The 27,388-nt window shown below is 46.4% G+C and overlaps 1 protein-coding gene across 1 annotated transcript in view; it reads right to left on the reverse strand.

The window, feature by feature from the left end:
• Msx (homeobox protein Msx) overlaps positions 1–11,432 on the reverse strand; it is a 28,730-nt gene extending 17,298 nt beyond the window's left edge. Inside the window, exon 1 of the mRNA XM_011139950.2 lies at positions 8,968–11,432. Within this exon, the coding sequence (XP_011138252.1) occupies positions 8,968–10,000 (1,033 nt within the window). The 5' untranslated portion in view covers positions 10,001–11,432. The remainder of the gene's footprint in view (positions 1–8,967) is intronic.
• Positions 11,433–27,388: the final 15,956 nt, after the last annotated feature.

The following is a 27,388-nucleotide window of genomic DNA, read 5'->3' on the forward strand; positions in this document are numbered from 1 at the left end:
ACATCCTACCTCTATCCTACTTCTGACCATTTATTCTTAACCAATCACAATTTATGTTTGAGAAAGGGAAATCTCTGGGACTTTCTTCGTACAGACTACAGGTTTACATAAACAATACTGTTATAAATACGATGTGGAACGCAATGCAAGTTTAACTATGACGTTAAATGTAACAGCCTTTCAGCTAAGCTTGGTTTAAACTCGAATTTGTAGAATTGGGCCTAAGGGCGAATTCACACCTTGGCAGAAAGGCAGAAAGCAGAAAAGCAGCAGCCAGTCAGAAGTCGCGCCAATAGTCTGTTTTTCTCTTGTGAAAGAGATAGACTATTAGCGTCTGTCACTCTCTTAGCTTTTGTTGTTCTGCTTTCTGCTTTTCTGCCAAAATGTGAATTCGCCCTAAAGGTGAGTTTTACCAACTCCGGTTAAGTTAACTGACGGTTAAAAATAGCAGGGTAGCCAACTAAAATTTCAAATGCCATAAAAAGGGCCGTCTTAATGTATCCGTGTTGATCAACAGTAAATGACAGCAAAAGCTCATATTTTTCCAATTGTCTTTTATCGATAAATACTTTTAATGACTTAAAAATCACATGTCGGTACATTTATCGATCCAAAAGAGGGTTGAAAAAATATAAGCCTTTGCTATCATTTATCTTGATTAATGTAAGACGGAATGATACAAAACAGAGCACATCGCGCTTCAGTATGGACAGTGTTTATAACACTTGAAGTTGGCTATCCTGCTACTTTTAACCATCGCACAGTGGAATGTTTGTACCAATAAGTTGGCCAAAATTATTTTTTGAGGAATTTCGGTTTAAAACGCGCTACTAATTATATTATATATGATCATTATAAAGATTTTGTATAAGTTTTTCATGAAATAAAGTGCAAATATATATGTAAAAATATTTTAATAATTAAGAAAGCATAATATTGCACACCAATAAGTATTCAACTAGACAAACTTCTTCATTTAATGAGTATATTCCATCCTCATCAGAATCAACATCATTTTCATCTATTGAAATATCTCTTCTTCTTGGTGTGGAATCAGTGAGAGGAAGCATATCCAATATTTCCTTTAAAAATGGTTTAGATTTCTTTCTTGGTACAGGTCTCATATTTGTTAGTAACGGGTCAAAACTTAGTAGAAGTAGAAGTCTGTTGATTATGTCCATATTACAAAAGGAAACAAAAAAACAAAAAGAAACAAAAGGAAACTTCATGTCTAAATAAGCTTTAGACAAAACCTAATTTACGTTTAGGGAAACAAAAGTAATTACTAAAATTACATCCGCGGTTTTCCGCTGCTAATTCTTTCTGATATTTTATCCGGAGAGATTACTCTTTCATTTCATCCAAGAAACGTAACCAGGACCCTGAAGTATAAATCCTTCGAGTTTGACATCGAGAACGCAAAAAGATACATTATTGAATGCTACTTTCAAAATCATATATCTACGATAATTGAATAACAATTCAATTGTAATAAATATAGTCTAAAACGTTTCTTCATACCTTTCTCGAAACAATCCATAACGAAAAATTTCGCGCTGCCACTTTTAACCTTAAAATTCTACGATCGAAGATCGTATGTTATAAAGTGCTGAGAATTGATGCAATACGAATAACGCCCAAATTCCGACTAACTAAACCGCTTCAGGTTATCGCGGACGAACAAAAGCATAGCGGCCCATTATTCCATAGATATTCAACTGTCTAACATCGGTATTCATCGTCAGGCCTTATACTTAAGGCTTTCTTAAGTTTATCTTCAGATGGTCTGTAGCCAATAAAATAATCCGTGCAGCATCTAAAGATGGATATAAGGAAGCCTCAAATATCATATAAGGCCTGACTATGAATACGGATATAAGACAGTCACTCATGCGGAGCAAAAATGATTTCAAGAAAATTGACTTTTGGCCAGCTTCTCTCCAACTAAACATCCCACAGTGCGTCGATCAGCTTCACCGGGATTGCTAAAACTCACCCTGAGTGAAACAGGAGGCCACGCGACGCTCGATCCCGACGACAATTTGTTCGAGGGAGCGTTGCTCCGATAGCAAGAAAACCGCGAGAAATTACGCGGCCGAGACGACTGGCTTAAAATACATCGCGCCGGTGAGACACGGGGCGCAAGTTCGCGCGGGCGCCCGTGCGAAATGCGGGACCTGCCGCGGAAGAGACGAGCGGCCAGCTGCTGTCGCCGCTCGCGGACGGATGCTGAATTTCGGAGACGCGACGCGCGCGTCGGGCCGCTGGAACGGCCGCCGTTGGCGGGTAATTACGGCCGCGAAATGATGAATCGTCCGAAATATTTTGTAGAACATCATCGGACGCGCGCCCGTCCACGCGGGGCGGGCGTCGTTAATTCACTCCTGCGCGCGCGATCCAGATAAATGCGAGCGGCGCGTTCGAGCGTTATAAATGACGTCCGTATTCATAATTTTCGAAACGTCGCCGCCCAGCGACAGGCCGCGGGATTATCGGCCATGCGAGCCCGCGCGGTATCGCTCGCGCTACCTCGCGATAACCGCTCACGATTGCAAGCCAGGAGGCGAGGGAGAGGAGGAGGAGGAGGACTGAAGCGGGCTAATAAGCTCTTCACCGCGTTTTCGGGGCTCTCCAGGCGTTCCCGCGGCGTCTCCGAGGATTTCGACGCGGTTGTCTCTTTCCTCGCAAAACAAAGATGCTTTTCGCGAATCTCAGAGATCCTGCTGGGTCTCGGGTAAGAATCCTTCCGAGTGCAAGGAGGCGAATAATAATTTGAGCAGCCGGGGAGAGGGCGAAAGGCGAAAGTCACCCTGGTGTTTTTCGGCTCTGGCGATATTCGCTGGGAAATGTCGATATTTCATCGCGCCCGTGGAAACGTCACGTCGAGCTTCTTCTTGAAGAACAATCATCTCACGGCGCGGCGGAGCGGCGCGATGACGCTGCGTCCCGAGCTTCTTCGGCGTGCAGCTCGAGCGGTGTCGCGGAAAGAAGTTATGGCGAAAGAACAAATCGTGAGCGGGGAGGGGCGCAAGCAAGGGGCAAGGGCGTTGCGGAGGGAGGGAGGGCCCGGGGCGAACGGTTTGTCGTTATCGTCGGCAAAAAGCAGCGGCGAAGAACGTCGCGGGAAGCGGGAAGCTGGATGTTAGAAGCCTGGAAGCTGAAGTTAACAGGCCGCCTTAACAAGAGCGCTTTTTAGCCGTCGCTTCTTGAATGCATTATGGATGCCGTGAGTTATGTATGGCTCTATCACGTCGAACTGCCGGCGAGGCCGAGAGCGTGGACTTTCCGTTCTCCGCCGGCCGCATCTGGGAAATAAGGCGGCCGCCCACGAGAGCGCCGCAGCAGCGCTCTTTCCTCAGCCTCGCGATCGAGCCGCTTTCCCGACGCAACGTCCTTTCATCGACCTCGCCTCGCCCCATCACAGCCACTCGCGTCCAGAGTCTGCAAGGTCCTCGAAGGAATACGCGTTGACCACGCGCGGTCGCGTGTTCCCCTAATGTTTCCTTGAAATCGTCTGCTTCGCAAGCAGAAAAATATTCTGTAGTGACAACTAGAAATTTTCTGTTACATGAAGTCCGTTTTGCAGCAACAGAAAATTCTATTCCGCAAACCGAAGAACTACTCGCATCAACAACTGCTTTCAATTGAAAGAATTGACGAATATTTTCCGTCTCGAAAATACCGCAGCAAAATATTCGGCTAATTTGAAGGAAGGCATGGAACTATACCTACATGTAAAAAGAAACGAAATCTCTCAGTTATCGTGATCGACAAGATCCGTTTGAAGAAGTTGAATGGCGCTGCCAATAATGCGATTTTCCCCTTCACTTACGCTCCAGGCTTGTTCCGAGATCGGTTTTGAAACCTTTGGTTTTAGTTGCTAGGCCTTTAGCTAACTTAGACATGTCCCGTAATTGATCAGCTGATCAATTATCAAGATAATAAGTAATAACAAATCTATCCATTTGTCTATCCATTGATCTATTTGCAAAATTAATAGCTAAAGCCAAGTTTGTAAACAGAAATAGTACATGGCTGTGACGTCGACGAAGTGTGATCAGCTGTTCTTGTAACTAAATCTTGTAACTAAAAGCAAAGTTTCCGAAATTAATTTCAGAACAACTCTTCTGTTCTTTATCCGTGTGAAAAATGAAATTTGTGCCCTTGACGACGTTAAGGTCTCGCCTACAATAGCTAATTGAAGTTCTAAGAAACTGACCAATTGTAGTCGAATATTCTTCTTAACATTGTCTGTGATTGATCAATTTCTGAAGACTCAAGGCTTAAAGTATCAATTTAAGTTAATTTCTAGCCTCAAGTAAAGTGGGGAATTCCCAACATGTTAAATAAGCACTTTAAACCTTAAGCATTAAGAAACTGACCAATCAAAGTTAAGGAGAATATTCTTGTGAACTAAGCTTAATGTTCAATTCAAAGTGACCAAATATATTTCTGAGACAACAGAAGCTTCCTGACGGAATTTCTCTCGTGCTGCAACCGAATTTTGAGTTGACTCCTGAGGAACGGAAGGTTTCAGCCGTGGTAACTGAAATTCAGTTATACCAACCGAATAGTTTTCTGCGTGCGAGTGTTACTTTCAATCACGCCGCGTCGGAGGATAAGAAGCGCCGTCGAGCTGCCAGTGTTTTTCCTGCGAATTCGCGCGATTTCGCCGCAAACAGCGGCCACGTTGTCGTGGAAAATGAGGAGTCTCCCGCAGCTGTTTGCCCGCAAGTTTCCCGCCTCGCGAGCCGTTGCTTGTGGAAATGTTGATTTATTAATTATCGACGACGTTTTTCTCTCTTCTGACGCATCCGCTTGGGTTCGCCTGGGACTTGCATGGTGGCACTTCGTGTTCCGATTAAATACACGTAACAGCAAACAGCACGCGACGCGGGCTCGCGAAATTCCTGCAAGCGTGATAGCCGAGCGTAACGAGCGCCTCATGCGCGCGCGTTTCTCAGAAGGAAAATCTTTAAAACCATTACGGGACTCTGGCGAGCATAAAAGCCGGCGAGCACGAAGAGCACTCTCGCGCCTCTCTTTCCTGCCTCCTTTAGCAAGGCACTCGAAACTCGAAGTAGCCTGAAGGAGAGGGCTGCTCGATACGCGAGGTGTCAGTTACGTCCTAATGAGGTATTACTCTGATTGTCCATTAGGGATGGGTTTCGCGGCGCAAGTGACGGTAGTCACTTCGCACTTGGGCGACTCGCCGAAGCCGGGAAGGCCGCGCAGACGAGCGCGGTAATGACCGCGCGGGGAAGTTGCTGTAATCGCGGCGATCCACGTCTTCTTGGACAAAGAACGACATTCGGAGTGGTCCTCCGCGCCGGCTAACGACGCGATTCAATTAGAAAGCAGCGCGTGTTTCCACGACTCGTGCGCCGTTACGTGACGCAACTCTCTCCTCATCTCCTAGGGACCCATGCCTTTTCCTATCATTGCCTCCCGAATCCTTGCGCATCTACCCCAGCCAAACAGCGGAAGTCCAGAGTTCTCCCCATTGTCATGAGAAACGCATCAAATTTCTCGCGCTATTTGCCTTCAGTCCACGATGACACATCCTCACAAATCTTTATGAATCACACGCAGAAAACTATTCGGTTGGTAACCGAATTTTAGTTACCACCGCCGAAACCTGTCGTTCTTCAGGAATCAACTGAAAGTCCGGTTGCAACGCAAGAAAAATTCCATCAGGAGGTGTAAAAGTGTCAAAAGTGCAAGCAACGCAAACAGACTTAGGGTCTATTCTTTTTAGCTGCACTGTTGAACTAGTGCAATAAATTAGAGTGAGAAAAGATATAGTTATTTCATTTTAACTTATTGTATTAGTTCAGCAGTGCAGCAAAAGAAGAACAGACCATTAATGTTGTCAAGAGCGCAAGCTTCGTTCTTCACACGAATAAGTTGAGAGGGAAAACGCTTGCACGGCCAGGTTGAAAATCGCATCATCAGGTTTGCTCGTACGTTCGCTTGTACTTTTAACACTTCTTTATCTAATTCCCGTTGCATACCGAACGCGATGAACGATATCCAATGAAAGCTCTTTTTTCTGAAGAGAGGCCAGTGTGCAACGGGCGTAAGGTGTAAAAGTGTCAAAAGCGCAAGCAATGCAAATGGACCTTTTGACAGCGTCGTTCAACCTCTTGAAGCAAATCTTCAGTCCGTTTGCGTTGCTAGCATTTTTGACATTTATACTTCACGCTCGTTGGACACTGGCCTCTCTTCAGCAAAAAGAGCTTTCATTGGATATCTTTCATTGCATCCAGTGTGCAACGGGTATTGGGTACAAAAGTGTCAAAAGTACAAGCAACGCGAACAAACCTTCTGTCGCTAACTGAGATTTCGTTTCTTTTTACCTGTACGATATAGTTCCGCGTTAGCCCAACACTCTGCTGCGGTAATTATATTTTCGAGACCAAACATTTTCATTCCTTCGATCAAAAGCGGTTGTTGATATGGACGGTTGTTCAGTTTGCAAAACAGAACTGTCCGTTACTGCAACTGAACCTCACTGTAAATAGAGAACTTCTAGTTGTCACTGCAGAATATTTATCTTATCTCCCCCCCCGCCACCACGAACCAACAATTTACAGTAAACCGCGAAGCAATTGAGTTCCAAACACACTCCTAATTCGTGCAGATCCGGACTCCCTTTTTCCTTTCAGTTTACGAGAGTTCCTAGCCGTTAGGCAATTTTAAGTCCAATGTACCATCTATGGAGTGACTTTTCAACAAACTTCTTTCATCAGTACACGTGCGTGAACGTTTTATTAACAAAACCTACATTTCCTATTACGTTTGCGAATTCCCAATGAAACAACGCGCGCACTTTGTCACCGACAACGACGCTCATGGCTCGCGCAGGCTCGAGAACTAATCGCGCGAGATAAGGCCAGGTGCGCTGCGGCACCGGTAATTAATAAATCGCAACAAATTCTCCCGCTTAAGTTGTCGTAAATTATTTATCGACCGCTGAGCGTCTAATTATCCAGACGTCGCTACGAGCCGCGTCGCCTGTCGATTTATCAGCCAATTACAATCCATATATCCTCCAACGGTCATGGAGCTCGAGAGATCTGTATCTGCGGCCGATCCGCGCTTTTCTGTCTGTCCCGCGGAATTGCCGTTCGCTTCCGCGGCTTTCCTCCCCCCTCGCTAGGCGATCGCCTTTCTTCCGCGTTTTTCTCTCGCACCGGCCACCCCCGCAGGTCACTCCGGAGGCTTCGCTCTGGGTCGCGCGTCCTAATAACCTAGATACGACGATCACGAGCCCGAGGAAGCCCGCATGCGATTGAACCTTCCGCGCCTCTTCGATCGCGGGACGTTTGTGGAACGAGCTGAAGAAAGCCCCAGCGGAACCTTAATGGCCGGGTTATTACAACCCTGTCGGGAAGTCGACATCGGCGAGTGGCAGCGCGATTGCAACTTCACCGGCTGCGCGCGGCCGCGATTGCCCCGATGGACGAACGGTGTTTAGCTGCTGCGGCTTTCGGCAACATTTGACACGGGTCTTCGCGGATCTAACGTAGAGTGTTTGGGAAAGCACACTTGGCGCGATATCGCGCTTTGTGTTTGAACGATCATGTTCGCGGCAACGGAGGACGCTCTTGCGGCTTCTCGCCTAACGGTGGAATCAATCATTATTTGCGATTCATCGATAGCGCAACGTGCGTGCGCGTCGGAGAGGAACATTGCGACACACATTGTGGATTTGCATGCAACATTCTCGCCGAGGGAAATTTATCCCAAATTTATTAGCCTGCGCGAGTGAAAGGAACGGTCGGGAGATTACAGCCCCTGCTTCACGCTTCAGCGTTTGTCTCGCTGAGAGTACTGAGATTGTGTGTGTGTGTGTGTGTGTGTGTGTGTGTGTGTGTGCAGATCTCATCTCGAAGCTGCGAGGTTATGGGGATCAGAGATCGCGCGCCTACCGAGTGCAAAATTACGTCTCGAGACACACACACACACACACATACAGACGGCGCGAACGCTCCCGATAACCGTCGCTGTATAATCAAACTTCAAGCCGAACCGATAACAGTCGCGAGAGCGTCCATATTTTCGCGGCCGACAGCGAGTCCCACAGCGCGTATTCACCTTCGCCGTATATCGAAGTCTTATCTCTCACGTCGGATTTGCAGCTTTCGATGTTTCACTTTATATCCCCGTCATTAGCCCCGTCGCGCTACCGTCCGTCGGATCTCTCTCGGCCGGGAAGATATCTCGTCGATCATGCATGACGTGGTCCCTCTCCCCCTCTCTCTCCCTCTCTTTCTTTTTCTCAAGTTTGGAAGTCTAATCGCGATTCGAGCCGGCGCGCGAGCCAATTCTTCGGCACGTAAGCCCGATAATATCCGTCTCGATTCGCGTGACTCGCGACACTAATACGGAACGTTATGAGTCTGCGTGTCGTGAATGTCAGGCGACTCGCGTTGGGAACTTGCGTTTTCCATTTAATCACCCCGACATTGTAACCCGCGCATTCCCTGCGAAAAAAAACGAACGCAACTCTCCTTCCTTCTCTCCCTCTCTCTCTCTCTCTCTATTTCTCTCTCTCTCTCTCTCTCTCTCTCTCTCTTTCTCTATATATATATATCTCTCTTTCTCTCTATCTGTCTCTGTCTCTGTCTTTGTCTAGCAGTCAGGATTCCTTAGCGGACTTTTCGGAGAAAATGTGGCCCCTCGGCCGATTATTGAGACATCGAGGAGAATGATAAAGCACCTCCGCGGGATTGAGAGTGACGATAAATTCGCTTCGACGGATCATTTATATCATTTGGGAGGAACGATAGCGCGTGCGCGTGTAATTTTAGCGTCGAGATCCACTGCCGTGCGGCCGCTCGTAAATCATCAGCTAGTATTGTAACATGGAAATATTCGTGGCAGCCTCGCGCGTCCGATTTGTTTAGCCTGTAACGCGATATTCTGCGCGTCTTCGACGAAACGGACAGCGTTTGATCTCACCGTTCGGGCTGGTAGGTCCGCCGTGCGGCGTGTAAAGGTGTCCATGAGGATTGTGCGGGTGCGGCGGTGGGGGTAGCCACGCGAAGCCCGCGAGAGAATGCGGAAATCCTGCGGGGTTCCAGCCGGGAGCGCCGGCGGGTGCTCCGGCGAGATAGGGCGGCCCCTGCGAAGGCCTTTGCACTCCAGGATGAATCGGTTGAGGCACTACCGGACTGGACTTCTCCTCTTTTTCCTGGCCGGTCTCCAAGTCCCGCTCCAGCTCACAGTCCGAGTCCATGACGTTGAGGTCTTCGGACTGGCCGACGCTCCTGATCTCTTGGTCCTCCAGGTCTAGGTGATCCGTCGTTCGATCGCCCTCCAATGAGCGATTTGCTTCCGAGTCGCTGCGGTCGTCGAGGATCTCCCGCCTGCTCGCCGGCGACACGGATCTCGGATTGGTGATCCTGTCGATCCTTTCGTCCTCCTCCTGAATGCGTTCCTGCTCTCGCTGCAGCATCGAGTCACCGAGCCCGCTCGGCGAGTTGCTCGCTAAGCGGTGGTCGTCGCGGTCCCTCGGCATCTCTTGGTCTATTCTAATCGGCGAGGAGGACTTGTCGTGGCTCGTCCGAGAGAAGTCCTTGACCGTGAGCAGCTCTTGCCGCGCAACCGGCTGATCCTGTTCGAGCCTAGTCGGCTGATGATGGTGGTGATGATGATTGGCGAAGCTGGCAAGCCCGTGGGGACTCAACCTGGCGAGCAATTCCCTGCTTTGGAGCCTTTGCTGCTCCATCAGCAGCTCTCGGTACCTGCTCTCCATCTCGAGGTTCTTCTCAGCGTCCATCCTGTCGTCGTTGTCGCGCCTGGTCGCAAAGGTACCGCCGCTGATGGCACTCTTCTTTGTGCCGCTTAGCAGCGCGTCGACGCTGAAGCTAATCTTGCCGCTTCGCGGCTTCAAGTTCGAAGACGCTGACGTCGGGGTCGCCATGTCGACGTCCTCGCAGAGGCGATCGCTGCCGGAACCCGGACTCGTCACCACGCCTTCGCCGTTGCTCATGCCGCTCCTCGCGTGTATTGGTCTCTCTCAGCCTTCTCCGCCTGGCAAGTCTCGGGATACAAGCGGCGGCTTCAGCGAGACTCTCATCAGACCGGGCTCTCCTCGCCCTCAAACGAAAATGCGAGCGGCACGGAAATCGCTGGCTCGTTGCCTCATTTCCATGCTCGATTGTTCGCAACGTCCATGGCACTGCTGCCTCCAACGGGACTAACTCAGCGAGCAGCGTTGCACAGTCTTTAAGGGTGTCAGCTGATCACTGCCGTGGGCTCGGTTTTACGATGGAAGGACGCTTTCGGTCGGACGGTGATCAGCGTGTTGGCCACGTCGACGTGATCCAGCCACACTGCAGCACTCTGTGGAGACGAGCCATCACATCGCGACTCTCTACCAAGCCCGGCAACGTCCGCAAGGCTTCTTCCTAGGCGCAGCCCGAACCATCTCAACAAGTCCCGTGCTCCGTTATTCTCGGAATCCGCCGCATCGCCGCGGTGCGACCCAGCCGACACGAGCGGATTCCCCCATTAAAGTCAGAAGAGTGTTTCTAAGACATCAGCATGACGAACCGACTCTTCTTACCTCTCTCGGTTTCTATAGCTTTCGCATCTCTGCGAGTCTTGCTGGCCGAGCTTCTCTCTTCAGGATACCTTGTGGTCTCTTCTCACGCTGCGCCTGACGAATCGATGCGGAGACATCCGAGTCGCCGTGCGTGCCTTCAACGAACTGCGCGGAAGTTACACGTTGAGTGACCACATATTACAACCGAGGACGAGGTAGTCGCTTGGACGAGTCCTATAGTGACAGCTACCGCTGCCATAATATAATCCTCGCCACTTGATCCTCGCGCGACTCTTGTCTGAAAAAAGTCTTCCCGATAATCCGTCCGATGTCCCAAGAGAGCTCCCCTCCGCAGTCGCGTTCTATTCAGCCAACTCAGGCTCTTCCTCGTGTGGTCCGATCAACGTGTTTTGTCTATCTCGATGTCCGACGCGAAACGTCGACATCATCGCGTCAGCGTCTTCCCAGTCTTTTCAGGGGCATAGCTCAGAGAGGTCAAGCGCTGATTGCCACCGTCAGCAGATAAAGGGACTCCGTCACGCGACGTCCGTCGATCCACGTCCAAGCGCGGCGGTCCGGCTCGCTTGATATCGAACACTAAGAGCGAGCTTCGACACACGGTGTCCGCCGACACTCTGGCTATTCCTCCCAAAATACTCGCAGGGTTAGACCGACGACGCGACGTCCTCACGACGGTTCACCCCGAGAGACGGTCTCGCGCGCGGGCGGAGGGGATAAGGTGGGAGCACGGCTCTTCCCGGAAAAGAAACGAACGTCCGCGGTGCCGGGTACAAATGTAATCGGTGTAATCTGCGTAATCTGCCGCGTGGTGACCGCCACTGCCGCGGAAACGGCACTGATTACCAGCTCGGCTGCACTCGCGGCAGAGAGCCCTGCCAGGAACCCTCTCTCTCTCTCTCTTTCTCTCTTCCTCTCTTTCTCTCTCTCCGTCTACCACCCCTTCTCCTTCTCTCTCACTCTTCCCGCTGTCAACGCGTCGCGGTGCCGCCAGCGGGTGCGCGCCGCCCCCGCGACGCTCGCGGAACCGGTACGCTGGCCTGGGTTCGACCAATACGCGCAAGCCGACGCGCATCACGGGCGTTTCGAGAGTAGGCGTTCTTCGTGGTCGGACATGAGCCAATGGCAGGCACCGAGGTGGATCGAAAGCTGAAGAGAGGAGCACCCTTCGAGGTCGACGAGGCCGCCAGATGGAGCTGGCTGCACTCGGTCCGAAGCCGAAGAGGAAGCCCGCTGTGGTAGGGAACGAGGATGGTCGATCGGACGCGGCTTGCTGGTGGTGGGACCCGGTGGGACCCGAGCGGAACGTGACGACTCCTAATTGTCTAATTCCCGGGCGCGCAATGCGCGAATTGATTGGCAATACGGGTGCACGTGGCTGTGTGCACGGACGCATGCCGGGAGGACTGCATCCCTCTCACGTCTGGCCGCGAGCCTTCTCGTTCCGCGAGCGAGCGAGCGTTGACTGATCTAGGATTTATGATAGCGTCGGTGATACGCGCGACTCCGAAGCTGATCATATTTAATTGTCAGCGGGATTGCCGTGCGTGGCGGGACACGTGACTGGAATCTTGCGACAGCTTGCTTTTCGGCTGAATTACGCTTCGTCGCGAACGTATGCGCCGGCAGGTGGAGGGAGAAGGAGAGTAGGAGAGAGAGGGAATGGTCGATTTGAAGGATTCGTTGTCAATTTGGGCAATGAGCGAGTTGTTTATTCAACGACATGCGTACCTAAACCGAGCATTCGTATATTTGTATTGTAGCAGCGGGTGAAGCCGGAAGTTGCTTCGATTTAGTCGCTTTCTCACTTCATCTTGAAGCGATTGTCAAGAGACAGGAGATCTTTTCCTATTATTGGCTGAATATACAGAAAGACTATTAGCAGATGTTCTCGAAGATCCTTTTTCATGATTAACAGTGACTACTTACACGGATGTTTTTTACTAGAAGAATCCATATTTCTTTTTCTATACTTTTTTATTACATATATTGAGAAAATATTCTAATAATTTATTTATTTTCCAATTATGTTTTTAGAATAAACTGATCAAAAACCTTGTTCAAACAATATTTTCATTTCAAGTAGAGTTAAGTTTTAAGTAAAGTTAAATTGTTTTAGACAAATATTATACGTTTTTGACTATTTTATCGCAAAATATAAAAAAACCTTAAGAAAGCTCGGGTAATCCAACGTTGTTTCTATCATGGCAGCGAACGATACATTTGATCACAGGAACAGGTATTTGAGACAGAGTGAAAAGTTGTTTTGACTCGGTTGCTTTCTCACTCTAGCTATCTAGGGCGATTTTTAAAAGACAAAATTACTTTTACATACGCATTAAATGATTTATATACAATTTTGCACCAATATGTATGCAACATCAATATGTATGCATCACATAACAGTTTTGTAGTTACTATCGATATATATAGTAAAATAATTATTTGTACATGACATAAGATGATATAAATATCAACGTTAAAAATTTATTAAAAGAAAACATTTACAGTTTTAGCACCTTTATTCTGTGGCATCTTATATCTAGCATTTAACGATTGTAGAACTGCCATTGACAGAGAACATAACCTCTTCTTGCTGTGAGATAAAGAGGGAAAGTTAAATATATTTCAGTCACATAACCTCTTCTTGCTGTAAGATAAAGCGAGAAAGCTAAATATACTTTAGCCAATAGGGGAAGATCCTTTGCCTGTCGATAGTTACTATAAAATAGAATAAGAAAGCAATTGAATCAAAAGCAACTGAATGAAACAACTTCTCATTCTCAAACTGTCAATTTCCGGCTTCACCTTGCGAACAGAATGCTTAGTCTAGGTATATTGTACTTATTTGCTTAACACGTTAAGCGCTACGCCAATTTTGGTCGACTGTTCGTTCAGACGGCACTTGAGTATATAAACAAGAGATAACGAGTTGCAGAGAGGGAAAATGCCGGCTCGCCAGGTCGACTAACGAACTATCAGTTAGACAAAAGCCACAGTAAAGTTACAATCTATAAGGCATATCGATCTATCGATTATTTTATAAAGTATTTATTGCTCATAAAACTTAAAATGCTGTCAGAATTGGAAAGTGATGCATCGAGTGGATTATTTTTGCCATTTAAAAATTGACGTCGTCGAATATTATGATCATCTGAAGACAATATATTATAAGACAATATATTATAAGACAAAATAGTTTATTAGATAGATATAAAAAATAATGACGGCGATTATCAAGATTTAAAATGATTCGGCCCAAAAGGCAATCAATCAAATATTACGGCAAATCATTATTTAAACTATTTTGATAAAATCTATTAATAAATGATCAGGTATTATTTTGTAAATTTGATGCTGTTGGTTCTCAAGGACCAACGCCGCCGAGACGACAAGTCGATCCGCAGAGGTCGATTCGACCTCAACCTGGGTTTAAGCTCTACACAGATTTAAATTTAGGTTAAGGTTTAATCGATATTCGTCGAAACGGACTAAAGTGACGTAATTAGAGTTTCGAAGAACTGTGGGTGGACAACTAACCGCTTGGACGTTTCCACTTTCGCAGCAAATTGCATCTTTTCTCGATTTGCTGTCTGTTTGAAGGAACACTCGCAGGAAATATGTCTCTAATAGAAGGGGTGGATTGTAGCGGAACCAGCATATTGAATCTCCGGTCTTTGGAAGAAGGGAACAGCGAACACGGTTGCGCTGCGAGGGTGGGGAAGAGCCTGCAATAAGCCGGCAACACACGCACGCACCTCTCTCGCAGGGAAAGAGATACAGCAGAAGGCGGGAGGAGGCAGACGGGGGGAGAATTGAGTCGTCAAGCATGGGGTTTTTGCTGCTCGCCAGTCGCAAACAGCGCTGAGGTAGGCCTTGGCCGATGTACGCGCGCCGCCATCTCGTTGTCTTCTACTTTATGTCGAGCTCTTGTTCGAGCACGACGTGCTGTCGCGAACAAATGTTCCGCCAAAAGCTAAGATAATAAAGTATCAGGTAATAACAATAGCTTCCCCCTGCCTTGCCGTGTACAAACGGCCAGGATTTTAAAGCGAGCTATTTACCGACTGAGTCACTTTTCGAACAGACGCACGTCGCACGTTTGTTCTGATAAGAACACTCCGATTCCAAAGACATCAGATTCGTGCTGGTTAGAAAATGTGAAATTCAACTATAAATTTTTCAGTCGCGACGATCTCACACACAGATACATCGGTGCGACACGTTAAGTCTACACGAGCGTAACAATGTAACAACGGACGATAGTTTGGGATTACACTAATCCGATCGCGACTATGGCGACGATAGGGACAAGTGACAGCCGGACAGTCCCGTCGCGTCGCCCACGGCTCGAATCAACCCGAGAAGAAATTGTCCGGGCCGTGGGGAGTAAAAGCCGATTAACGAAATCTCGTTGCAACTGGCCGACTGGAAGTCGAACATCCCTTCGAGGTGACTCGCTTCAGCAGAACTTGCCACGCTAATATGCAGGTACCTTCTCCATCATTTTCGGCAATTTTTCTCACTGCGGACGGATCTCATTACGTGCGTTACACATGTGTCAATCGCGAGGCGCTACCAAATCATGGAGTCCGTTAATGCCAGTTTCTTCACCCAATAGCTATCTTCCAGATAAAGGTAGCCGTCAGATAACTAAAAATTTTTTTTTCACTGAAACCTCTGATTACATATCTAACAGATAGCTATTCTTTATACCACCAACTTTCAACACGAAATATATTACAATTTTATTATAAATTATTATATTTTGTAAAAAACAGCGAATTTCTTTTTCAAACAAAATCGTTCGAAAAATTCAGTATCGTCCAACATTTGAAAATTGTTCAGTTTATTTTTTATTGTATAAGATTCACAAATACATCATCATCAGATTCACAAACATTAATATCCAACAACAAATCCGTTATTATGTTTGCGTTTTCATGAAAGCAGCAACAATTATGTACTTTTATAATTTTTTAGGTTATATCGGAATACTGAAATCAATAACTGCCACAAATATTCACTATTTAAAGTAAAAAATAAATTTATTTGCTAAATTCAAACTTTATAAAAGTGAAGAAAAGCGATTCTGGGAGTGGATTCTGGGAGATATGTTTTGGATAAATTTATCGAAAACTTAGAAAAAGAAATTGGCCACTGACCTACTGAGTTGTGACACAAACCCAATTGAACGAAAAATCGGGTGTGATCGTTAAATTGGCGAGCGATGGCGGACTTGAAACGCGATCGAGTTGGTGACACCATATCATCAATCAAGAGTGCAACAATGTGAGAGGTATAAAGTGGCTTAACTTTTGAGATGTTAATGACGGGAATATTTACGGGAAGAAAAGTGGCCCAAATTATCGATGACGGAAATATCCGCGCGTTTAAAAAAAAATTCTTGCAACGAAACAATTGGAACAAGACACTATGTTTTCATGTTTTAAGGATCGCTTTATTCAAATTCGAGATCAAAATTGCGCAATTCAAAATGGCGGGTCTAAGATGGACCAAAAATTCAAAAAACCGTTTGGTTCAATTTTGACTTCGGATTTGAATGAAGTGATCCTAGAAAGATCAAAATATTGCATCCTGTTGCAATTGCTTTGTTATAAGTTGTTTTTTTAAATACGCGAATATTTCGATTATCAACAATTCGAGCCACTTTCCTTTCCACTGATATTTCCACTGAAGATTCCCTTAGCTGTTATTTCATTAACAGCTAAGGGGTTAAGCAATTTTCAAGAACCACCTACCTGATTCCCCTTCTCTGGCTCTTTGCGTAGCCACAATGTGCACAATGGTTCGCGGCCGAATCCCGAGCAAGAGATTATTTGAATTTATGCAAGATACGTGCTCGTATGCGACAGAAGTCCAAAAGAAGCTAATTAGACGCCATGCTGCAATAAACTATTGCCCTAACCTAGCAATAAACCTTTGTCGCCTTCCGGTCCCCTCTTGTCCTCTTTCCCTCTCTCTCTCTCTCTCTCTCTCTCTCTCTCTCTCTCTCTTTCTGCCTTTTGTAAAGTACCAACAGCCGTGACGAGCAAAATGCACGAACGTTGCGCGCGCGCGCGCGTGCGCGCACAAATCTGCGAGGAGGGGATGTGCCGAGCGTTTCCCCGCGATTTGCACATTAACGGGGAATAAACGACACCGAAATACAGCGCGGACGCGCGATCGCCATAATAGGAGCACCGAGTAGTCTATTAAGCGTCCTCAAAACCAGTTAGTGAGTCGGCAATCCAGTTTAGGTACAAAATGGCTGTCGTTTAGCGAGGATTAATGGTCTCGGGAGTGCCCCAGGGCAGCATAATGGGGCAGATGCGTTCTGGATGAGGGGGAACAACCCTCTCTGATCTCTCCACCCCGCCATTTATATCTCGACAACCTCCGCGCGCCACCCTATCCTCCTCTCATGCCTTACTCCACCCCTCGCGTGGCCTCGTTATGTACACCTATCTGACTACAGACTCCATTATGCCCTTTTTGCGACGCTCCACGTACGCCGGAGTATAAATACGCGGTATCTGCGCATGTACGTGCCTCGAAATTACGGCTCGCGACGTTACACGAATGCGCGCGCTACGCAGCGACGAATTATTCCGCTTCCTTCCCGCGGCTTGAACCCGAAGATTACGAAGTGCCGGGGCTTCCCCGAGTCGCCGAAAGCGCGGCTTAGCACGCCGGGAAAGGCCTTGGTCTCGTGTCCTCTTTCAAGCTTCCATCTCTGCCTTGTCCTCCGTGAGTCCTTTGAAGGTCTCCCACGAGAGCATCCCCCGGATAGCCGGTGGAGTCAGCAATGTGTGCCATATACTCTGGTCGCGCACCTCATTAAGGGTTAATTACCGCTCCGTGACCATCGCACCGCGGCCCTCGTTCTCTCCGCGTCTGTCCTCAGACGCTCGTCATTACGCACTCCTAATCAGATTTCGTACTCGAATCTACTCACTGTAGCTTCTGCCAGGGGCGGTGCGACGCGTTTCACGTGTATTCGTGAGGGCTATCACGCGCACACCCAAAGGTCCGGCCAGGGATCGAGGATCGTAGTATTTGGGCGCCCAAAGCGCCGTTTAGTTTGGCGTTTCATGGTCGAATGACTCCCCTCGCCGTCTACCGACGTCGCGCTCCGTGTCGTTTCGCTGCTCCTGAGAGAGCCGTAAGTAGTCGTTTTGAAATCGACTCCGGTCGTGCCCGGGGGTCGCGCATGTGTGCATGTGCGAGGACGACCGTTTGCCCGTGGGGGTGCGTGTCTCCGAGTGTGCGTGTGCGTGTGTACCACATCGGGAGTCGAATCTCGGCTTTTGTCGAAGCCGCCGTGGAGACGGCGTTGACAGAGATTTAGAGAGTGCAGTTAATGTGGAATTAGCTGCCACGGAGATGGCGACGCCGCGGCCGTATTATGCCATCACCTGCCGAGGGAAAGACGCTCGGCCATTTTTCGCGGGCCTAATAAGGCGGCACTAATGCTCTCTCTCTCTCTCTCTCTCTTTCTCGTTGCATTCTCGCTCGCGGCTTTTAATACTCCCGTTAATGCCGAGAATCGTCGTGAAAGGAAATATTTGCTCCGCGACGTGGAAGCGAATCTGTGGCGCGGAAACAAATTTACAAAGCGCGGGCGCGAAGGCACAGCTCGGCGCAGCTCGGGCTTCGCGTAAAAATACGCCGTAATAATCGGCGGGGTGGGCGTCACATGTGCGCTCGCCTTAAGGCGGGAAACCTGTCTGTAGGGTCAAAAAAATTGGATTCTTTTTATTACATTTTCTTACAATACATATTGTTAAGAATCCATTCTAAAATCCGTATCGAAAAATTCAGAAAATTACGAAACTTGCAACTTATTATTCGAAGCGGCGCACAAGTCAAAATCAGAGCGCTCACTGGGTCTTTCAAAGTTTCGTCATACAATTGCTGTAGAAATCCTACGAAACCTAGGAATGTAAAAAAGAGTTTCGTGAAGTCGAGGAGAATTTGTTATATGGACTTGGAATTGCTAATTAGACTAAAACTGACGTGAGTGCTAGAAATATGATTGAATGAAACTTTAAACGTGTTTTTTTCAAAATGACTGCTTTAACTGACTCCCACGATTTGAGACAAACTAATGAACCGATCGACTTCAACATGTAGTTATATATTCAGAACATGTCTCTCTATCGTATGAACTAGCGAAATTAAAAAATATTAATTTTTATATTTATTTGTAACGTAAAACTGTCGATTTTTATGACGATTTTCCAAATATAATTTTTAAATGCCTTGAAATTATTGAAAAAGTAGTTTGTTTTTATTTCCCTAGTTCAGACGATAGCAACTAGCTTGTAGATTAATTATCTTATTTGCGTTTTTGTGCCAGTCCACCGTACCTCGAGATTTCATGGGAGCCGTGAAACGGCGCGCGCCTAAACACGTTACGTTATTTTTTGTATATCTGCTACATCATTAATCATATAACACAATAAAAATTCATTCTTATAAGTTAAATATATATTATTATTTCTACCAAGTTTGAAATCAATCGTTCGCTTGGTTTTCGAAAAAAAAATTCGTGAAAATAGCCTATTTTTTTGGCCTACAAATAGGTTTTCCCCCTTAACAGGCTGGCGTTCTCATGCAGAGCAGACATTGTGTTTACATATTTGCGTACTCGCGAGAGAAATTAGTAAATCTGAACGCGCCCGATAGCGTTCGTAGTAAATTTCAAACCAACGTTGAGTGTGTCATTGCGGGCGTCATGATCGGCAGAACTTCGATATCTGCAGTTTTGTGAAAAATCGAAAATCTAAATCTAATCTAAAACGAAAAACCTGTTCTAAGTCGACAAAATGTTAAATTTGTTTTGACAGTAAATTTATTTTCAGTGAAGTTTGAATATTTTGCCGTCTCTAATTAAATTTACGACAGTTGGTAGACATTTTATTCGATCGAAACTTCAGATTTTTTTCTAAAGCTAATTTTTCTAAAGCTAATTTTTCTAAAGCTAAAGCAATTTTATTGGAAATATAGAAATATAGAAATAAGCTTCTCTCGCGGCGTGTTTCTTTTTTTTCTTTCTTTTTATTCGAGAAGCCACGTCGCGGAACGAGTGCTGCCTCAAGTGCTGATCGATACTTTCGAGGGAAGGTAACACTTGATGCACCGAGATAAAAAAGTAGATAGAGCGAAACCGCACAAACAGGTCGGACGTTATAGGAACAAATTTGAGACGTCACGCCGAGTCGTTTAAAGTCGTAAAGTCAGGCTCGCGATTTGACTCAGGTAGGCGGCACAAGCTGTCGTGATGTGCAACGTCCTGGCGACTAACGTTTATCTCGCCCTAATCCTGTTTGTCGGATAACCCGCTCGTAGTGGGACACAGTTTGATTATTTAAGGATTTCCCGAACTCCCCACGCGAGAACTCTATCGTAACTTATTCGGGATAATAGTTTATTGTTTACACCCACAAAGAGCTTTGCTATTCCCCGTGCATTTCTAAGCCTTCTTGACTAGGTTGACAGATTTCTTTCATTTTTCTTATACGTGCTCATTCTATTGTGCGCTTCGGAATATCTATAATAGACAAAATGTGTACGAAGCAAATCTGTACGCACTTATCTCCCCCGAACGGGAAAATAAATATTATTTCTAAAAATAACTCTGAAAATTCTTTCCTCGACCTTACGTTCGCCTTGTACTTGTATTATCCTACTAATTGGTATAATTATCTGAAAATCTACTCAAAAAAGCAATATTAAGAAACAAAAATTTTGTCTTTGAAAATTTTAATATTAGTGTAAATTATTTAATATTAAATATCACATATATATTTTGGATACAAAAGAGGATACTTGTACACTAACATTAAATCTTAACGAAAAATTTGTTGTAAGACGGCAAAATACGATAAATTTAGATGGTGAATTTAGTTTCGATAAAATTGGAATATTTTGCTGTCGTTAAATCAATTTATGGACATTCCATTTGACCGAAACGTCACAATTTCCTCTAAAAAACTACAAGAGTAATTTTATTAGAAATATATAAATTAGAAATGCATAAAAATATAGACTAATATCAAATATTAATATACAAGTATTCTTTCGTATGAATCTCGAATTTCGCTGTTTTATGGCCAGTTAAACCATCAATGTTAAGCCGTGAGAATAAAGAAAGAGATTTATTGGAAAGAAGAACTATAACGCACAGCCGGTTGCTGGTTTCTGGTATTTGGAACGGGCGACAAGTTTAAAATTCCATTGTGTCTCTCATTCTCTCCTTTCACGCTTAAACGAGCAGCACTATTTCCTTAAACTGTAGGCGTGGTTGCGAATTTCAGTTCTTCGTTTCAGTCCCACAGGAGAACGCTCGTCTTCGGGCACCTGCAGTGTCGTGTAATCGATGTTATCCCGCAAATACAAGGCTTCTTCGCAGAACGTCGTGGTCGCAGGGTCTCATTGCTATTTCTCTATTTTTTCAACAATCTCCGGGCGGAATGTCGTGCGAGAGAAAGAGAAAGACCGAAAGAAAGAGAGAGAGAGAGAGAGAGAGAGAGAGAGGACCCGTCGTCGGCGGTCGTCGCAGAGACGCGCGCGAGTCGGAAAAGTCGCCAATAAATTTCAATTTGCCTCGTGCCGAATTTCCATTCACGCCGACGTGTATATCTAAACACAGGATCGTGAAACGGCCGACAAGACCGCGTACTTGAAAGCGTTTCACGGATCAAATTTATCCCGGACGGAGCCGCGATGGGTGTCAGCAGGGAGAAAGGGAGAAGATCGTCACGCGGACTCGGCCACCGACCATAAGGGGATGATTTGTTACCGGGTCGTTGTTCCCGAAGCGCCCAATAGCGCGCTCCATCGTCTAGAAGTTCGCCAATGATGACGCAGTCGCGAGAGAACGACGAAGGTCGGGGAAAGGGAGAGGAAAAGAGAAAAGAGAGGAGACTCACCCTCTCTCTCCCTCTCTCTCTCTCTCTCTCTCTCTCTCTCTCTCGATACTTAACCATCGGATGCGCGGGGTGCTCGTATTGAATTACCCTCGTGACCGGAGGAAGCAACCAGATGCGTCGTCGTGGCTAACGCACCGCGACGGCCTCCCTTTATGTTTGTTTATTTATTATTAATAGGAAATTCATAACAATCACATAATAGGACCCCGGCGCATAAGGGGCCCGCTGCTCCGTGCCGGGCACGTCGTCACGCTCCGCGCGTTTCTCGCTGAGAGCGAACGCTTTTTTTCCTTCTCTCCGACACGGATTCTCTGGGGTTGCTCGGGGGGGAACGCGGCCTATCTGTCGTCGCGGACGACGAACTCGACGAGTCTCACCTTCGTCTTTCCTCCTTCTGGGCTGCGTAAGAAATTTCCATGAGGAGAGAAACGAAACATTTTACACCCCCCCCCCCGGATCTCGCGCGACGCGACTCGCAGCTCGATTCGGCTTCGCCCGTCGCAACGTCGGGACGTCGGGACGTCGGCGAGCGCGAGGTGTCTCGAGAGGAGAAGGGGGCGCTAAGCAAAACGTCCAATTATCCGCTATCGGGAAACGCTTTCCCCGGGAATCCCCTGGACTTTCGAATCGGCAAACGAGCGGCGCGTCGCGACGCGCCGGCGTCGGCGCGTATCCGCGAACGGAAGCGCGCTCGACGTTGGCGAACGGCAAAAAAATCGGAAGAGATGAGCGTAAAAAACGCTTACTCGCGCGGCGCGAAAATGCCGGGGTGGATGCGGCGGCGGAGGTGCGGAGTGAGAGAGAGAGAGAGAGAGAGAGAGAGAGGGAGAGAGAGAGAAAGAGAGAGATATCGAAAAATGGCGCGATACCCTCCGCCGGCGCGGGGCGGCAGCGGGATGATAGAAGGGTGGCTGGCGATTTTGCGCGTTTTCCCTCCACCTATGGCCGCCGCTCTCCCGCTCTTCGGCGTGTCCTCCCTCCCCTTCCTTCCTTCAATCTACCCACCGCTCCCTCTGCCCCGTCCCTCCCTCCCGGAGTCCTCCCCAGGCCTGCCTCCCCCTCCCATCCCTCCCTCCCGCCCCTCCTGCCGTCGCGTTGATGTGAACTCAAGGGTGCAAATTCTCGCTCGTTCGAAATTCAGGACAGGAAATTAGACGGGCGTCTCCCTCCCATAGAAATACCCGCGAAGCGTGAGAGATATGAGGGTGGTACGACGGGCCTGCCGCCCCCTCCCCCTCCCCCTGCCCCTCTCCCTCCCGCCCCAAACAACCCCCTCGCGCCGCTGTATGGCGGTATCGTGGTAACCATCCCTCACCTCCGTCCCGCCGCGAACAACCCCATCTTGACTGCCTTCGCGTATAAACGGCCGCGCGCGCGCGCACACACACGCAGGCATGACGTGAATGCCGCTGCGGATAAGTGGCTGATATAATAAGGATACGATGGCCTCTCTGCGGGTTTACGTGCCGTTCGCTCGTGAACGGAGCTGCCGTCTCTTCGAGGCCGTAGAGCCTTGCGGCTACCGCTCTCGAGGGTGCACGGAGGTCGCGAGAGCGCCGCGACTTATTGTTAGGGTCGGTGTTCTTTTCAGCTGCACTGGAACAGCTACACTGCTTCGGAACTAAAACTGACGAATACAGCAAAAATTCATAGGTGCAGAAATGCCAGGTCCATAGGTTGGAAAAGAACGCCCCCGTGCGGAAAGCGCAACATAGCGCAACACGTTATTGCAGCTGTTGATGATTTTCCAGATGAAGATTTTATTCTATCTGGGATGAAGAATATGATGGTAATATACCTTCATGTGGCATAATTGATTAATGTTAATAAAGTAAAAACTGCAGAAGTATCTAACAACTTGTCTATTTGCTTTTTCAAGTACACTACCTGAATTGGTGTACAAATTTTGCCCTCGCAATGTGCTGAACTACTTGTGCTAACTTCAGACCTATAGTCTATTCATTTTAGCTGCACTGAGCTGATCTGGTGCAATAAGTTAGAGTGAGAAAAAAACATATAGTTATCTCATTCTAACTTATTGCACCAGTTCAGCAGTGCAGTTAAAAAAACAGACCACTAATGCAATACAGTGAACTGTTGCACTAAGTTCTGCTGCACTGGTGGAAACATTGGGTCTGTTCTTTATAGCTGAACTAGTGCAATAAGTTAAACTGAGGCAATTATATTTTTTCTCACTCTAACTTATTGCACTAGTTCAGCAGTGCAGCTATAAAGAACAGACCCATTGAATAGAGAATTGAATGAGGAAGGAGCATATTGCGATACTGTCCGGGGATAGTCGACCTGGGCATAAATATAACACACAGCTATGAGGTTACCAGAAGCAAAACATTGGCGGTATAACTCGAATACTTGAGAGTGTAATATACAAGAAAGCATATACAAGAAAAACGTTTTCGAGATACGCGTACTGTGCAGTTATTAATAATGTTGTTAAGTTCATAATAAAAGATAAACATATGATTTAACTGTCAGTTAACTTAGCAAGAAGTTGGAACAACCGGTCCTCAGTCTTATTTCAATCTTCTCCATTACTGTTTCTCCCCTCTCTTTCTCTCTCTCTCTCCTATAGACAGTCGATTCTACTTGCAATTATCGACACTCGTTTTCGGTATAACAATATAGCGTTGCATCCGTCGCGCTCTCCCCAACATATTTTGCCGATATGCTCCTCTTCCTTATGTTCTTTATTAAATATATCTCACACTAACTTATTGCACCAGTTCAGCAGTGCAATTAAGAAGGGGTTCTCTGTCTGTTCTTTATAGCTGTACTGCTGAACTAGTACAATAAGTTAGAGTGAGAAAAAATATAGTTGTCTCATTTTAACTTATCGCATTATAGTTCAGCAGTGCAGCTACAAAGAACAGATCCAAGAATAGACCACTAATGCGAGCGGTACAGTGAACTGTTGCACCGAGTTCTGTTGCACTGGTGGAAAGAACAATAACATCTGACGTCACTTCTGCTAGAAAAAACACTTTAAAGTACACTTGTTGAACTGGTACAGAAGCTGGAAGCTGGTTCAGCTGGAAAGAACGAACCCTTAATATTTAGCCGCGAGCTCCGAAACGCTCGCCCGGGCCCGCGTTGGCGGGGCTAATTGTTGTAAAAGTGCGGTTTCACTCGTGCCTAGCACTTGGCTCTCCGTGTCGGTCGTCGTGACACGCGCGTACCGACCGAGCGATCGAAACGTATCGCGCGTGTTCGGTCGCGATGTTCGGTTCGTGCGTTTCAGCCGGCGGCTCGAGACCGAGAGAGAAAGAGAAAAGGGGTGTTTTCAAAAGATATTTAAACCCCCTTCCCCTTCCTCACTCTTCCTTCTCGCCCGTGACACCTTGGGCGATTTCGCGCTAAGAAGCGCCATTATGTCCAGCCGCAGAAACTTGGACTAATCCGTCTTTCATATTTTTCCCACAGCATGCGGCCTATAGAACGCACCCTATGTCCTCGCAAATCCCTCGGAATCAAGACGACACAAAGGAGCAAGGGATTTTTTTTACAGGACAAATTAGATTAGACGAAAAGGGGCGTGTAAAACAACAGATTTGTGAACTGAGCCGGCTCGCTGCGAGTCCAGCACAGCCCCCGCTGCTGCTGCGTTCTCTTCTCCTTCTACCTGAGCTTTGAACTCCTGCGAGACAAGAGGTAAACGCGCGCAGCACGCGCGCGACGCGGCAGAGTGAAAGAATGCGAGCCGGACAAAAGATGCACTGACAGCGCGAGTGACCGCCTCGGAGCCGATTAAATCTCTGCAACAACTAGTATTTCTCTGTTAAACCTGGAACCCTAATCCTAACAATCGGATAACCGACCGCACTGTCAAAACTTGTCAAAGGAAACGAGGTGACGGGACACGCGCTGGAGAAGACTATGACTTCCTCCTGTTTCCATTTTTCTTCTTCTCTTTATGTTTTCTCCGAAAGTTTACCTCGTTGCCGAGATGTCCTGGAATGTCCGCTGAATGAACAGAGAATCGAAATACTCGGATAAGCAGAGCGACAATTTTGGACACGAACTTCAACGTCCGATGCACAGATTTCTATATATTATATAAGTTAGACAGAACTTTCATTGGTTTTCATTTACCAAATTTTCCAAAAGTAACGGACCCCCTATCTCAGAATCTATGCATTATAGGAAAAAATGACCCGAGCAAAAGTTTGTTAATTTGATGATTTTGAAATTTCCAAAAGTCAATAAGTTAACAAAAGTCAGGGCGCTATTGCAACAATATATTCTTGAGACTAAATAAAGCAAGAAAGTCTAGTACCGCTTTTTCTTCCGACAAATAGTTAGCGAGATATCGTAAGTTAAATATTGAAAAAGTTATCAAGTTTTCCTCAAATATCTAAGAAAATATTAGGTAAATAAAAAAATGTTTTAGACAAAAGTTGTCTAAATTAATTAGTGCAAGGAAACAGTGTAATAAAAAATAGAGGTTCCCATTTAGAAAACGCAAATTGACGTTCAAATAACCTTCAAGGCCGAGGTCAAGGTAAAATTTGAGGTCACAAAAAACAGAACTTTATGAACCCTAAAACGTTTGTTCGGGTCATTTTTCCCTATAATGCATAAATTCTGAGATAGGGGGATCCATTACTTTTGGAAAACTTGGTATAAAGGCGTCCCTTATGTAAAACATAGAATCGTACGCACATGCGCACTGCAAAGTCCCGAAAGGAATATAACTACACTGTACAGGCATTTTTACTCTAGAAAATGTTAATATTTATGCAATATTTAATATTTATGTAAACATTGAGTATATCATTGAATGTGACATTGTAGGAAGAGGAAATATTAAATATTGGATAAATATTAATATTTTCTGGAGTAAAAATGCCTGTACAGTAGAGTTATATTCCTTTCGGGACCTTGCAATGCGCATGCGCGAGATTTTAGTACATACTTTTAGGGGACGTGTTAAAGAGATAAGTTATCAGTCTAGTATATAATATAGAAGTCTGTGATACGATCTATGGCCGATGATGACAAGGAAACTCGTGATGCGTTCGAATTGCAGATCGAAGCCGCGATTGCTCGTTATCACGGGCGATGAGAGGAAGCAGAAACGTACTTGGCACAGAAGAAACGCATAATTGCCCGCGACCACAGTAACTCGCGTGGAAACGTGCAATAAAACGCCGGCTGATAATCAGGGGTGAGTATAACCAGAGCGACGTCCATAATAAGCATGTTCTCGTTCGTTATGCACGCCATAATGCCGTCGGAATCGTAATTTGTAATGTCGCGAGACCGACGAGACCGGCGCTCTTACCGAGTGTTTTGTGTGTGCGAGGTTATGTTTTAATTTGAAATTACAGCGCTGCCTAATACGTCATCTCGGCGGATAATAAAGATCGCCGACGTGGATATCGCTCGGCAGCGCGCTCGGTATTCGAACTCTCGTGTGTTGGGAAACTGTGATTCTCGGGACGGCGAATATATTAGGATCAATAATGTCGCCGGCGTGCGGCTACAAGGAAGTAACTATAAACGCGGTAATACCGCAGGCGAGATAAGCGTTTGCGAAACGTATTTTCAACATGAGTCACATCGTCGGCCTGGAATTCGTGTCTTTCTTCATTTTTGCACGGTAGGCCTCTTTTTCTCTCCCCCCTCTTCAATAAATAAAAAAAGGATTGATGAGATTATATATATCTAACATTTTGGAAAATAAATAAATTTTGATATGCCAAACGAAGATATTTTTTAAGTTGTTATATTTAATTCGATATTAGACCGCGGCGACAAATATCGTATAATAATCGTATAATTTCGTTGTAAAATATGTCATTTTTAACGGTGATTCTCACTTTCATTTATTAGAAAAAAGAATTTGCATGTTATATGT

This window comes from Harpegnathos saltator, unplaced genomic scaffold (assembly GCF_003227715.2).
Source record: "Harpegnathos saltator strain DR-91 unplaced genomic scaffold, Hsal_v8.6 scaffold182, whole genome shotgun sequence".
Classification (NCBI taxonomy): Eukaryota; Metazoa; Arthropoda; class Insecta; order Hymenoptera; family Formicidae; genus Harpegnathos; species Harpegnathos saltator.